This window comes from Hyaloscypha bicolor (assembly GCF_002865645.1).
Source record: "Hyaloscypha bicolor E unplaced genomic scaffold K444scaffold_118, whole genome shotgun sequence".
Classification (NCBI taxonomy): Eukaryota; Fungi; Ascomycota; class Leotiomycetes; order Helotiales; family Hyaloscyphaceae; genus Hyaloscypha; species Hyaloscypha bicolor.
Genome location: NW_020194620.1, coordinates 935,757 through 948,913, shown reverse-complemented (window position 1 = coordinate 948,913; position 13,157 = coordinate 935,757). Strand labels below are relative to the sequence as shown.

General features: G+C 48.1%; 4 protein-coding genes across 4 annotated transcripts; 1 reads left to right on the top strand and 3 right to left on the bottom strand.

Annotated features, from left to right (window-relative positions):
- Positions 1–42: 42 nt before the first annotated feature.
- Positions 43–3,411, top strand: K444DRAFT_654456 (uncharacterized protein; the record flags this gene model as incomplete). The annotated part of the gene is made up of 3 exons (XM_024885946.1): positions 43–1,333; positions 1,511–2,503; positions 2,554–3,411. 3 exons carry the CDS (start codon positions 43–45, stop codon positions 3,132–3,134), a joined length of 2,865 nt encoding a protein of 954 aa, XP_024733201.1. The 3' UTR covers positions 3,135–3,411.
- Positions 3,412–3,984: 573 nt separating this feature from the next.
- Positions 3,985–5,192, bottom strand: K444DRAFT_665939 (uncharacterized protein; the record flags this gene model as incomplete). Its single annotated transcript, XM_024887143.1, has 2 exons — positions 3,985–4,754; positions 4,817–5,192. The coding sequence occupies 2 exons, from the start codon at positions 5,190–5,192 to the stop codon at positions 3,985–3,987; spliced, it is 1,146 nt and encodes a 381-aa protein (XP_024733200.1).
- Positions 5,193–6,654: 1,462 nt separating this feature from the next.
- On the bottom strand, positions 6,655–9,109 carry K444DRAFT_616099 (NOL1/NOP2/sun family putative RNA met). Its single transcript, XM_024880857.1, has one exon. It carries the CDS (start codon positions 9,045–9,047, stop codon positions 7,035–7,037), a length of 2,013 nt encoding a protein of 670 aa, XP_024733199.1. The 5' UTR covers positions 9,048–9,109; the 3' UTR covers positions 6,655–7,034.
- Positions 9,110–9,589: 480 nt separating this feature from the next.
- K444DRAFT_616098 (FAD/NAD(P)-binding domain-containing protein) lies at positions 9,590–11,171 on the bottom strand. The gene has a single exon (XM_024880856.1). It carries the CDS (start codon positions 11,015–11,017, stop codon positions 9,731–9,733), a length of 1,287 nt encoding a protein of 428 aa, XP_024733198.1. The 5' UTR covers positions 11,018–11,171; the 3' UTR covers positions 9,590–9,730.
- Between the last annotated feature and the right edge of the window lie 1,986 nt (positions 11,172–13,157).

Below are 13,157 nucleotides of genomic sequence, written 5' to 3'. Positions count from 1 at the left end.
TTCACTTCCCTACTCTTTCAAACTACAGGAAGCGCTCACGCGATGGATCAGTTGACATTGAAACCGCGCAATGCGGTGGTGGACGAGCCCATAGAGAATTGGGATGATGATGACTTGGAGATCGGAGGAGACGACTTTACCTTTCGGAGCGCGTCGCTGGCAACCACATCCGCGTCACAGCATCGAGATTCGGTTTCGTCCCGTCTGTCGATTCGATCCGACTTCGACTCAAACCACGGAGACGAGGAGAAGCAGGTTCATCTCCCCGGAGACGACGAGAAATCTACGGTTGATGCGATAGAGACAGCTACGAGAGCTGGGATACCTATACCAGCCAATGTCCCACCTTCGGCATTGATGGGTGGTACAATAAAGAGACTCGGAGGAAGAAAAATCAAGAAGATCATCCAAGACGATTGGGATGACGGAGACTTGCAATTGCCTGGCGAAGGAGGATTGAAGATCAAACGACAGGACAGTTCGAATTTCCCAGATATGTTGCGACAAGTCAGTGGACCAGGTTCAACTCAGGCAAGTCCAGTGAAGAGTCCCGTGAAGCCGCTGCAAGCTGCACCGAAATTCAACATTAGTCCACGGCCAGAACTGAGGCCGAAGCCTGCATCCTCGAATCTCCTCGACCGATTCAGAAATGAGGATGATGAAGAAGATTTCTTTGGAGATGGTGGTGCTACAATCAAAGTTTCTAAGAGCCGGCAGGCGCCAAAACTTCTCCCTCTTATCACACCTCCCACGCCACAGAAAGGAGACAAGTCATCAGATGATGGTGATTTCGAACAAGATTTCCAACTGCCCGCAAACGGGGAACCCCTCAGACTTTCTGCTCGCAAAGAAATCCCACGGACACCCGTTAGTATCCAGGACGATCTTGACGGATGGGGAGAGGGCGGAAGCTTGGGCACAAGACATGGAGGAACGAAGCGGGGAGATGGGCGCTCGAATAGAAGCTCCTCGGCCTCTGCTCTGAGCCCAAGCGTTTCAAGCTCGCTGACAGTAGAGAGCGAGGATGAAGGCCTCGACGGGCTCATTCTGCCTACCGGTCCAATCCACTTCGACGATATTCTGAAGAAGAGGCAACAAGACCGATCTCCAGATCATCAATCCAACGAGAAGCAGGCGGCAAAGCGTGCAGAAGTCAAGGAAGATTTCCTTTCCGGTCTTGAAATTGGAGATGGAGATGTGTTCGATTCGAGCAAGCTCACTCTCAATCGGAATATCAAGATGAAGACAACTCGTCAGACCAGTCCGACCAGGCCAAAAACAGCTGTCTCATTAACTTTCACCAACAAACCTACTCCATCGACGACGACTGCTGGTTCGAGACTTCCTCGTCCGCTTACTGGCCATGAACGAGTTCCATCCGCTCTAGAACCTGTTTCGGAAAGTGGTGGACCAATTGTCAATCGCAACCGCCGATCACAATCCAGGCTTGGAGGTCATTCATCACAGTCATCCGTGGCCAGCATCCCAACCCCCGCCACACCCACATCAGTTCACTCATTACCTCCATCGACGCCACGCCGACGGGAGCTAGCATCTAAACCATCGATCACGGGTCTTCGTAATGAACCTACAACGACCAATGCTCAGCTATTGAAGCTTAAGCGATCGATGCCTTCCATGAGATCTTATCCCCAATCGCCAGCAAAGCCAATGCTGTCGCGATACGAGAGACCGCCGTCACGTACTGACGGAAGTAGACCTCACTCGGTGTCTCGACCCAAAACCCCTGTCGAACGAGATCGTTCTGGGGCTGAATCAAGCATGTCTCATGCTAGAAAGAATCCCCTGCCTTTCCTCCCAGCTGGTGGATCTCAGTCTACATCACACCATGTTACCATCAAGACTTCCCGTCATTTCCGACGTCATGATTCCGAGTCCTCATCTACCAGTATTGATCTTCGTCCCTCTTCGCGGGCCGTGTCTAGGTCGACGATGAGGTCTCCTAGCCCGAGGCAAAACCCTAGAGGCGCCGAAGTCTTGGCTCGTGAAGCTGCTGCGAGGCGGCCACTGACGAAGCCATTACGGCGGAGGCATTTCGGAGATGGTTTTGAACTGGACGGCTTTGACGACTTGCCTACTTCTCGAGACTCGGAACAGAAGTTCATCAAAGAGCCAATTGGTCGAGGCCCACCTAAAGTTTCTGGTCTTCGTACCAAGATTCATCAAGATTCGTTCCCATCGCGGACGGGCACACCTGCTCCACTTACTCCTTACTCCCCTGCGAGATCAAGAGATGAACTCCCTCGATTCGCTCGTGATACCAACGCAAGCCGTATGGCCCGGGAGCATGTACTCGCACAACGCGCCCCTTCAGGCCAAGGTGCTCCTCTCGCAGCGCTCACAAACCAGTGGAAGGCCAAGGTGTCAGCAACGACTGGCTTAAGTACTATACACGCCCAATCTGTCAAGCCAAAGCGCAGCAAAGGACCGCCTCAGAAACCGCAATTGATCAAGCCCCTAGGAAATCTCAACAATCCGAAATGTAAGCCAAACAAATCCTCTTTCCTTGGTTGCTTACTAACTCTATTTTAGCCGTCAAGGGAATGTACTACAACCCCTACACTTATCGGTGGGAAGGCAACGAGAACGACCTTACACCCTTTGACGCACCCGCTTCATCTCCATCTACTGCGTCGGTACCATCACACATGTTCCGTGAGAAGGAGAATACCACACCCCGCCCTGCTCTCATCCAGAACGTCAACTCTTCCCAAAACGTTCAAGTGGTTGGCGGCATGGTATTTGATCCTCAACGCATGTGCTGGCTCAAGTTACCTGCAGCTCCTCAGAACAACAGGAGTGAGCCAGGCGACACCATAGATAGGTTCGACGCTTTTGATGATGAGGAAGATGTCTTCAAGGATGTTCCAGATCTTGAAGATGCTCCAGCAAAGGAGGCTGATGAAGTCGGTGGCAGGAAGAGCGACGGTGCAAGTGGCTTGAAAGATGACTGGCTTGTGGGCGAGGAGTTCGACGTTGGTCCCGAGTTCGTAAGACGACAGAGAGAAGAGGAAGAGCGGTGGAGGAGAAAGTGCGAGAAATGGGTTGGAGCTGGTCTTGACAGAGGCGGCGATGAATGGAGGTGGAGCATACGAGACGTAGTTAACCACTAGTGTGCTCATCAAAAGCGGGTTGACTTTACATACGGATTTTGAGGTACACTGTGGCGTGTGCCATGATTGTCGATATATACACACCTCCGATGGAATGGATTTTTAGAGGAACAAAAAGGATTCGGTAGTATCCGTGGGAGGCGCTTCGGGATATTAGTCCTTGGATTAGATATGATCTGGTATCAATTAGATACTTGCATGAATGTCACGAGGTTATGATATCATCCTGTTCTGGTTGCTCTTTCATTCTCCCCGTTTCATCTTATGTCCTCCGGGTCTCATTATTCCACATAATGTTGAAGATTGAGTGACATTGCTGCACCTAATTGAACTGGGCGAGTGCCATTGTCGAGGTGGAAATAAAAAGCATCAGTAATCTTCATTGTCCTAATCAAACTTGAACAATGATCTGGACTTTGAGAAGAGAAGCTTTCGAGATTTATGAAGCGTCATTGAATGCCTAAGAGCTGCTAAGGACATTGAGAGTAGGAGTAGTAGAATGTCCTACATGATATGTGTTGCAGTGCTGTTGCAGTGATCTCTTATTTAGGCATAGTGCACCAGGTGCGATCGCTCCGCTTAGTCAGGATCTGTGCACCCATATTCTGAAGTTGTGACACTTCACCTGAGCTCTTTTCTAGCTAGCTCTGATAAACTCTTTTACTAGAAATGCAACTTCCTACTCTGCTTTATTTACGTGCATTAATATGGTTCATTTAGGGCGGGGTTTTTACGTCCACGGCGAACCAATGCTATTTGAGATGCAATTTCGATGTCATTGACGCTCAACTCTATTAACTCTCTCCCTATCAACTCTCATTCTGACGTTCCATGATAGTCATCAACTCGCTCAACCCTTTTTAGGACGTGCTTGTGCGATCAATTGTTCCCAGACCGAAACATTGATCCGGCGAAGCGACCATGGCTCATCTCCATCTCTCACGCCCTTACTTAGATGATTCAACATTTTCGTCATATATCCGAACTCCCCATCATCCCTCAAGCGCAGCAGCAACATCTCATTTCCCACAGTCATCTTCTTCAACGCCTCAAACACATCATTTGCCTTGATAGCCAGCGCAACGAGCCCCATATACCTCCGATCAAAGAACGCTCTTAGATCCTGTTTGACCTGCTCATGCTTGTACTGGACCAAGTAACGGAACGCTGGATGTGATTTACAAAGGTCCCAGCTCTCTCCTCTCTCCTGAATAAGGGCATTCATGATCTGGTCCATATGTGCTGCAGCTTGGAGGTACCTGGTCATGTCAGGCGTCTCCTCGTCATTAGGCGTCTTGTGGTTCTGGTCGTAGGACTGGCTCATCAAGTCGACATTCGCTTGACAAGAAGTTACGAGTTGTGCTTGAGAGGCTGGTTCATACTCGACTCGCTCTCTCTTTTGCTTGACGTAAGCCAGGACAATGGTATCTTGTTGCGCAAAACGCCGGAGTACTTCTTCAGCATACATGATACACTCGACGGTGACGGTTCCTGGCAGAGATTCAAGCCATTCTCCGTATATATCTGGCTCCATTTCAATGGCACGATCGCGTAGCTTTTTCTGGAGAGTATGGCAACCATTCTTCTGGGTGATGGCGCTCTCGGTGATGACTCCTCTGCCTGCTTCTGTCAGCTTCTTCTTTTGATTCGGGGGTAGAAAAGGAAGAATCGGGAGAACGTACTTCTGAACGTGCAGAATGATTGACCGTGTGCAGCTTTACAGTTTGTGCAGGCGCCCCCGAAGACACTATCGAGCACTGAGCAATCGACGAAAGGCCGCCTTCCAATGCCGAGTGAACAATGTTCACATGGCGTTGGCTCGACGAGAGCTGATACATGGGCAAGAGCCGCTTCGCCGCCCCATTGGGTGTCGATGTTGAAGAAAATGCCCGATCTGATCAAGACCGTTGTTTGGCCAGCTGGGAGCTTGTCGTTGAGGCTGTGTTGGAGCCGAGTCCATTGTTGCGTCGGTCGAGGGAGCTCTATCTCGACCTCCTGCGGACGAACCGGACGAACCTGGTCGTTCGGATCCTCCATCCTGAGCTGAAGATCTTGCATGTAGATGGGAGAGGTGGAACGACGCTCGCTCGCTGAAGGTGTTGTTTACTCCACCCGAAGTCGGCATCTCTGAGCCTTCCGCCTAGCTTAGCACATTTTAAAAGCGACAAGGAGATTGTAGCTCCACGTGACCCGCCTCATCTTTATTGGAACACCAATGCAACTTATTATTTGTAACAATCTATCCTCTTGAGAAGTTGACGTTGTCTTTCGAGAAATGAAAGAAGGTATACCTCCTATCTCCTTCATTGACCCCCTTTTCGAAGCGAGTGGTCCGTGCGATGCGAACCGAATGCGGCCGCTCCGCCCTCCAGCACCTTTCACGAGGAGGCTTGATTTTCGTCCAAACATAGATACAAAGTTCACAAAAGAGAAAGTGAAAGAATTTAGCAAGAGGAGACGCGCACCCTCGGCCCCGGTGATGGTGTTGTCTGCTAAGACTCCATGGAGATGAACGAGGAGGACAAGTACAGCGAGCTTGCCTCGAGGTCTCTGGTGGCACACCCCATGGTGTGTATAGGAGGCAGGCAAATAAGCAAAGGCGGGAGGTCGGTTGGGATGTTGGAGATGAGTTTTGAGGAAAAACTTGCAGGATCGATGGTTCTAGCAAGAAGTTGACACCTGTTATAGCAAGACCTACGAAGTTCGTGAGAAACATTCCTATCGTATCTGGTTTCCTCTATCCATTCGGGTCTAACTAGTAATTCCCCTGGCCGACTAAGAAAGGCTGCCAACAATCTACTACCTAGACCATATCTTGACCTTGAAACGCAGATCCCTGCAGTTGATTCTGTAGTTGAATGAGACGTTGAGAATACCGTAACTCGATTGTATTATGGCAGACTTTAATACCGCATCGACTGGACGGGCCATAATTGTTGTGCGGTCCTGGTGTGATGAGCGGGCAGTTCTACACGGGCCACGCACACGGCTGGCCGTTGCAGGCAGACGACAGAGTAGCAACGTACAAACTTACGAGCCACGAAGTCCTTGCTCTACGTACTTGCAGAATTTGAACACTTTTATTTAGCTAGACAAGGGAAATGGAGATATAGCGAGAAGTGTTATAGGGGTCCTAAGGCACTTATTGGTTCTAGTCTTACACTTTATAGTTCCGCATCCGCCATGCTTTGTATCCTATGATTAGATCCAATGCAATAAAATCTAAAGCCGAAAAATTATTTCTTTGTTTCTAGATATTGTGGGCTTCAGCTATATCAAGTGTATGGCTTGACTGCATCAAAACTGCCCTTTAAACGGCCGCGAAGGGAAACTTCTTTTTGTTCTAAGCAGAAGCGGAAATTGGGATGCTCCGCTGGTACTCGGAATGAATCTACTAGATCTCCTCCCCCCCGGAAAGATAATTTCAAGTAAAAGTATAAGCAGGGTCGAAAAGTTCGTTTTAGGGAAGAAACGTGGCACTTGAACACGGCAAAGACGCGATGTGGAGAAATCAGTGCGCTGCAAATGCTCTCTGGAGACCATCGAAGTGGATTCAATCTGAACGTGATGGCGACTAGGTAGCTCAGCTTTATGGAGATTACTTGGGGAATCTCGAGTCTGCATTAAATGGTTGAAAAGCTTGGCTAAGCTACAACTTGCTGGAGGGTTGAAAGACTCAGGAATTCGGTATTCCAGGCTTCGCGGGAAGAATAACAAGTAGGAAACCCCCTCGAGAATACTTGGACAGAAGCAGAAATAAAGTCACCATTAGATGGATCCATCAGAAAGACCTCCAATGCTACGGCCCTGAGATCATCTGAATCACATGATCTCATCACCGAGATTGTAGAAAACCAGAAAATCAGACCAAGCTCAATCAAATTGCTACGTAAGATTACTTCACGTATCTTTGTTTTTCTTCTTCTCCTTCCCGTTGACCTTTTTACTCATATCTCCAACATTTGCTTTCGGGTTTATGCCTTTCTTCTTCAACATCGCTCTCCTCGCCCTCTCCATATAGGCATCATCTTCTTCCTCATTCCATCCACCGAACTCATCTGTCTTCTCCTCTTCCTCCGTCTCAGGAACAGGCCTCTTGTCAACATCTAATTCATCGTCCATTTCCTTGCTGGCGCCGGTGCTCCCTCCATTGCCCTTTGGCGAAGGACCGAACTTCTTGAATTTCGAAACGAAGAAGCCATCAACGTTGTAAGCATGGGGGTAGTATCTTCTTGTCATCTTGAGAGACTTGTCGAATGTCTTGCCCATGTAGGCTGTGAAGCCCTCCTTTCCAAATACTAAGCCTGTTTCCACTAGCTTGACGTTGGGCCGTTTGCTAAGTGCGTATTGCACAACTCCCTCGTTCTCTTCGACTGTCACGGAACAGGTGGAGTACACAATATATCCGCCAGTCTTGCTCGTATGATCCACGGAATCGATGGCCGCGAGAAGAAGTTGTTTTTGTAAGTGCGGTAACATGAGGAAATCTTTCTCCGTCTTGTTGGTTTTCACACTAGGATCCTTCGCAATAACACCAGTGCCGGAACATGGAGCATCGAGTAACACACGATCAAATCCTCCAATGACTTTTGGAAACTCCCGAGCATCGTAGTTGCATACGATCGTGTTCTTCGCTCCTAAACGGTGGATGTTACCAATCAGACCTTTGGCACGAGATTTGTTGCTATCGTTCGCGAAGATGCATCCAGTATTCTTCATAAGTGCTGCGATGTGTGTAGTTTTGCCACCAGGAGCGGCAGCCATATCGAGGACACGTTCATGCTCTTGGGGTGCGAGCGCCATGACGGGGAGGAAGGAGGATGCTGCTTGGAGAATGTAGTGGCCTGCGAGGTATTCGGGCGTAGCTCCAAGAGGGACAGCACTCTCGAAAATTTGAAGACCAATCTTGGACCATTTTCCAACGGGCTCGAGAGTGACGCCTCGGTTGATGAGTGCCTGTGCTAGGTCTCTTCTGTGCGTTCGGAGGGTGTTTGTTCGAATGACCACTGGACGGGGAGTTTCGTTTGCTTCGAAGAAAGCAAACGCTTCTTTCGGTGGGAAGAGATTGAATAACTTCTCTGCCAAGTATTCTGAATATCCATAATATGCACAAATATCCCTGATCAGCTGTGCTGTATATTCCGCTCTTGATCGTCCTTCCTCTGCCAGATTCGAAAAATCGTCAAGTACTCGCACGGTGTCGTTAATTCTGTTCCGTAGCAGTTGTAAATCCGGGGCTAATAACGCTTTCGACTTGATTCCTTCTTCGTCTTCACTATTATCGTCCAAAATATGGGGTCGATCTCCAGCAATATTTGTCTGCAAGGCGGCTTCTTCCAATTCTGCTTGAGCATCCGCGGCCTCCTCTGCCATCTGCTCGTCCAACTTTCTCGTCAATCCCGCAATATTCGCCGCGGTCAACTTCTCCTCTGCATCCGACTCGTCTTCATCCTCCGAGAACATGGGCTTTGTCCGGTGATCCTCATCAGAATCGTAGACTTCACTCCTACTCTCCAAAAAGTCGTCTCCAAGCCCGCCTTCCTCTTCCTCCCCAGACAGATCATCGAACTCGTCGCCCACCAAATCCTCCGCATCAGAATCGTCATCTTCCATTTCTTCGTCGGACATTGGAAGTGGGACCGATTCGGGCTTTTTCGACTTCTTCAGAGCAGATTGTTGCGAGGGTAACGAATTGGTAAATTTGCCTTTCGTGCTCGTCGTCCCCGCAGAGTTCTTCTTTCCCTTCCCTTCTGTCCCGCCATTTGTACGTCTCTTCTTCGAATTGGTGTACTGCTGGCTCTCTGCTCGCGACTCCGCAACCGACATCCCAGCTTTACGCTTCAAGTTCGTGAAGTGAGCTTCATCGAGGGGCTCTGGAGGACCCTGCTTCTTCATACGACGTCCGACTCCCATCTTGAATAGAATTAGGGGTATTTGGGCTGGAAAATGACCTGGAGAATTTCCAGAGTGATGTTGGAGCGAGATCTGGAAACTTTTTCTAGTCGAAAATTGCTGATAAGATTTAGCGCGGTTTTTAGCGTACTCAAGCGACCGCTTCCCCGCCTACTGCGCCACATCTGCCTGTGGTGCTGTTCCTCCACGCGGTGAACATAAAAGGCGCACTAACTCTCATTGTCCTTCGTCAAAGTTGAACATTTATCTGGACTTGGAGGTGATAGGACTCTACTATTCTAGTTCTAGTACTCCCGAGGCTTTCGAGAAAGTAAACTTTGAATCTACGGCAACTCGAGAGATCGTTGGGAGTGGCGGATGGGCATGGTACATTTGGTGCGACTATTTTGTCTTCCGCGAGCCTTCTATAAAAAAACCAACTTTCAAGCTTCCCTAATTTTATATTGAAGCAAGTCAACCTGCAACTAACGCCGAAATTCCGAAAGTAAAATGATGTATGTCAAGAAGTCTCTGGAAAATTTTGTTCGATTCAAAAATTTGAAGTCCTTTTCATATTTCATTCTCTAACTGGTTCACCACTGTGAAAATATCCTACTACCTTGTGAGATGGGTTTTATTCTTCTTATCAAAAGTAGTGAGAAGGGAGTTTCCAAGTATCAGCCTGCCATTCTGCCGTATCACGCTCAACGAAATCTCCTCAAGAACGCCATCACTCCGAAAAGGATCTTGAATCCAATCACGAACACCCGTGTCCACCAGCCTTTCCCATGCCCAAACTTAATCGTGAAGTGAGACATTCTCAAGACATTTTTAGCCCTGGGAATACTCAACTCATCATAAGCCTTTAAAGCATCCTCGAACTTCTCATGCTTCACCAGTTGCTCAGCCAGATCCCACCCATCACTCAACGCCAGACAAGCACCGGCTCCAGCAAACGGTGTAACAGCATGGTTTGCGTCTCCGAGAAATACTACATTTGTTCCCTTCAGCGACCCCGCAAAATGCTCGAATGGCGCCTTGTCCGAAAAGTTACGCAACATCAGCGTCTCCATGTCCGTCGCCTCAACATACTTTGTGAACGGTTCTGGAAACGCCTTCCCACGCTCCAGCGCCCCCTTCAACAATTCATGTGCCTCACGTTCTCCTATCGGCTGCTTCGACAGCGCCGCAGGTTCAGAAGCAAGCCAGGTAACAGACCACACAACAGAACGCTCATCAACAGGACCAACAAACAATCCAGTCCCCGTGCCAGAAAGCATCAACCCCCAGTCCCTATTTGCCGGAGCAGGCGGCTCATCAGCGAACCTCGCCTCCCCCATAATACCAACAACCCCCCGAAACTGCAGCTCATCTTCTGGTCTTAATGCCCCTCGCACCTTGCTCTTCGACCCATCAGCAGCAACTAAGAAATCGCATTCCTCTTCCTCTCCACCTGCAAACACCACCTTCAACCTCTCATCCTCCAACTTCTCCACACCGACAACCTTCTTCTCCCACACAATCTCCGCACCCTTCTCAACCACAGCATCAACAAGAATCTTCCTCAACACATTCCTCTTAATCCTCAAACTCTGCACCGGCAACCCCTTCGGCGCCGGCATATCGGCCCTGAAAATCTCGTTCCACTTGCCATCCCAAAGACAGAATGTTCCTTTCTCCTTGCCCTGGTAACCCGTGATGCTTTCCCCAATCGCTATCTCTAGGAGTCCGAGTTTCTGTAAGGTTTGCACGCCGCCGGTACTTGCGTCTGAGCGTATGGAGAGGCTATAGCCTTGGCGTGTGGGTTGTAGGTCGGAGGTGTCTCGTTCGTAGATTTTTAGGGTTGGAGGGGTGAAAGTGGGCGAGCAGATTGTTGGCAGGAGCTTTTGGAGGGAGGCGGCGAACGAGAGACCTGAGATTCCGGCGCCGATTATGAGAATTTTCTTGCTGGAGACAAAGAGAGAGGAAGTGGCCGAGGAGGGGAAGGACATCTTATATTGGTGATAATGGATATTTGGTGGGCTTGATGGTGCTTAAACTGTGATTGAACCAGGCGAAAGAGGTAGATTGAGAGTATTCTTGAAGGAGTGAAAGAGATATGTGAGAATTTGCGGTGCTGAACTGGAATTATTTGTTATGCAAATGGAAAGCAAATCTCATTTGAAAAGTAGGAGACTTTCCTGATTTTATAGAACTTCATTCAAACTATCGAGGCATAGCATCAGGTTCGACGTGATTGGCTGCTGATGGGTTTGACGTTACGCAAGACCAAAATCTTCGGCGGCTCGGTAAGCAGCAGCCTCCGAGTGGAGGTCGCGGACGCGCAACACAGAACGTCAACTTTGACGAAAAGGGTATTAACTTGTGACCTTGGCTGTATGTGGAGGATTCATTTGAAGCCATAAATGAGAATCGGTATCACTTGACGTGTTGAGAAAAAGTATAGAGTGTACTAAGCCTCGCACCGGGAGCCGATTCCAGCCTAGTGGAATAGAAAGCTCCATGGGTTTCCGCTATCCTCGGTGTCGACTTTCCTGATCATTAAATTTGAGCGACGGATACGATTGCAGATGCCTGGCGATAATGGCTCGGAGCATTTGTCTTGTAGTTCCAATGCAGATCATATCAACGCAGGATAACTATAGTGGCACGAGAAGAGATCAAAATGTATGCATTTTGATGGACGAACCGCCACTGCCTCTTAAGGAGGCTAGCGTGGATGCCGCTGACTAAGGTACAGAGGGTCTGGTCCTTCCCATGACAATAACCTTTGGGACTGGCGCCTACCACTAAATCTTCTCTGCGTCTATGTCAGTGGCCAGTGAACTAACCTAATGTCACCTGAAACGTGTCTAGTTCCTGCTGCCGATAGCCCTCGATCAAGGAACAAGCGGTTTCACTGAAGGAAAGATGTCCGTCCATTGATTGCCACCCTTTCTATTTTTTAATAGCTACAGCGCGAATGTTGGATACAGTTCGTGAGCAATTAGCCTGATTACCGCATCAGCGCGAAGCATAGTCAGATCAATTTGAAGAGCCTCAGGAAAGAAGTGGTTACGTAGCCTACAATTTGAAGACTCTTGTAACTGTTTGCTTAAATATTTAAACGTTTCGATTGACTTCGTTGGGGTTTGAAGAACATTCAGGGTCGATTGGCAGATATTAGATTCAATCTACCATATTTGTTAGAGAACTGCGGGATCCAAGTTGGCAGTAAATGGTCCAAAAGAGAAGCTCTCACGTCTCCCGACTCTCTTTTCGGCATTTTTCGCGAGAGTGTTTCGGGTCCGCAAGTCGTTTTCAAAGAGACATGCTTGCTCAGAGCAGAAGGAGCAAAAACCGGCAGATTTGAACAATCTGATAACTTCGATTACTCGGTGATGTTTGGTCAAGGAACATTAGGCAGCAAGGAGCAGAGTCAACAGATTTGCAGGGGCTGTGCTGGCTGTGTCTCATTATTGGTCGCCATTTGGAGACTTGCTCATCTACATCATAGGTACAAGGGCGAAGCAATAAGATGAGAGGCACCTCAAGTGAGTAATGATTTAACAGAAAGCCTCAAATGTTTACTTGTGAAGTTGGGTCTCGAGAGAAAGAGGTTGGTTTCCCACAGAAAACCATTAGAAGGTTTCACTGGCCAACCGCCCAAACTACTCAACCGCCCAACCAAAAAATCTTAATATTTAATTAACGCCTTAATAAAATTTTAATTCCTATTAAATACTAATACTTTAAGACTATGTAATATTACTAAAATTATTAATTTAGAAGCGTTTTTGGCATTTTCCCATTATAAAGGCATGCCTAAGGCAAGGAATATCAAAATCTCTAGTTTTTGAAAATTGCGCATTATAGCAGAACTAGGTCCGAATACTTTAAATTAAGCTTTATATAATAGAAAAGAAGTTAAAGTATCTTTTATTACGGTTTCATGGTTCTAAACTTTTAGGGAGTTTTATTACGATTTTTTAAAGGTAAGGGAATAATTTTCAAAACTCTCGCTTAGCGAAACGGAAAGTTTTCAATTCGGTGCGCCTTCGCAATCTCACTAATAAACGCTGTCTTGCCTTTATATCTTATGCCTTTGGTTTTGCTTTATTAATTCGATATCGAAGGGTTTCATACGTAATT

Bases quoted from the DNA above. Each gene is read 5' to 3' on its own strand.
- K444DRAFT_616099 (XM_024880857.1), bottom strand. From the start codon at position 9,047: ATGGGAGTCGGACGTCGTATGAAGAAGCAGGGTCCTCCAGAGCCCCTC.
- K444DRAFT_616098 (XM_024880856.1), bottom strand. From the start codon at position 11,017: ATGTCCTTCCCCTCCTCGGCCACTTCCTCTCTCTTTGTCTCCAGCAAG.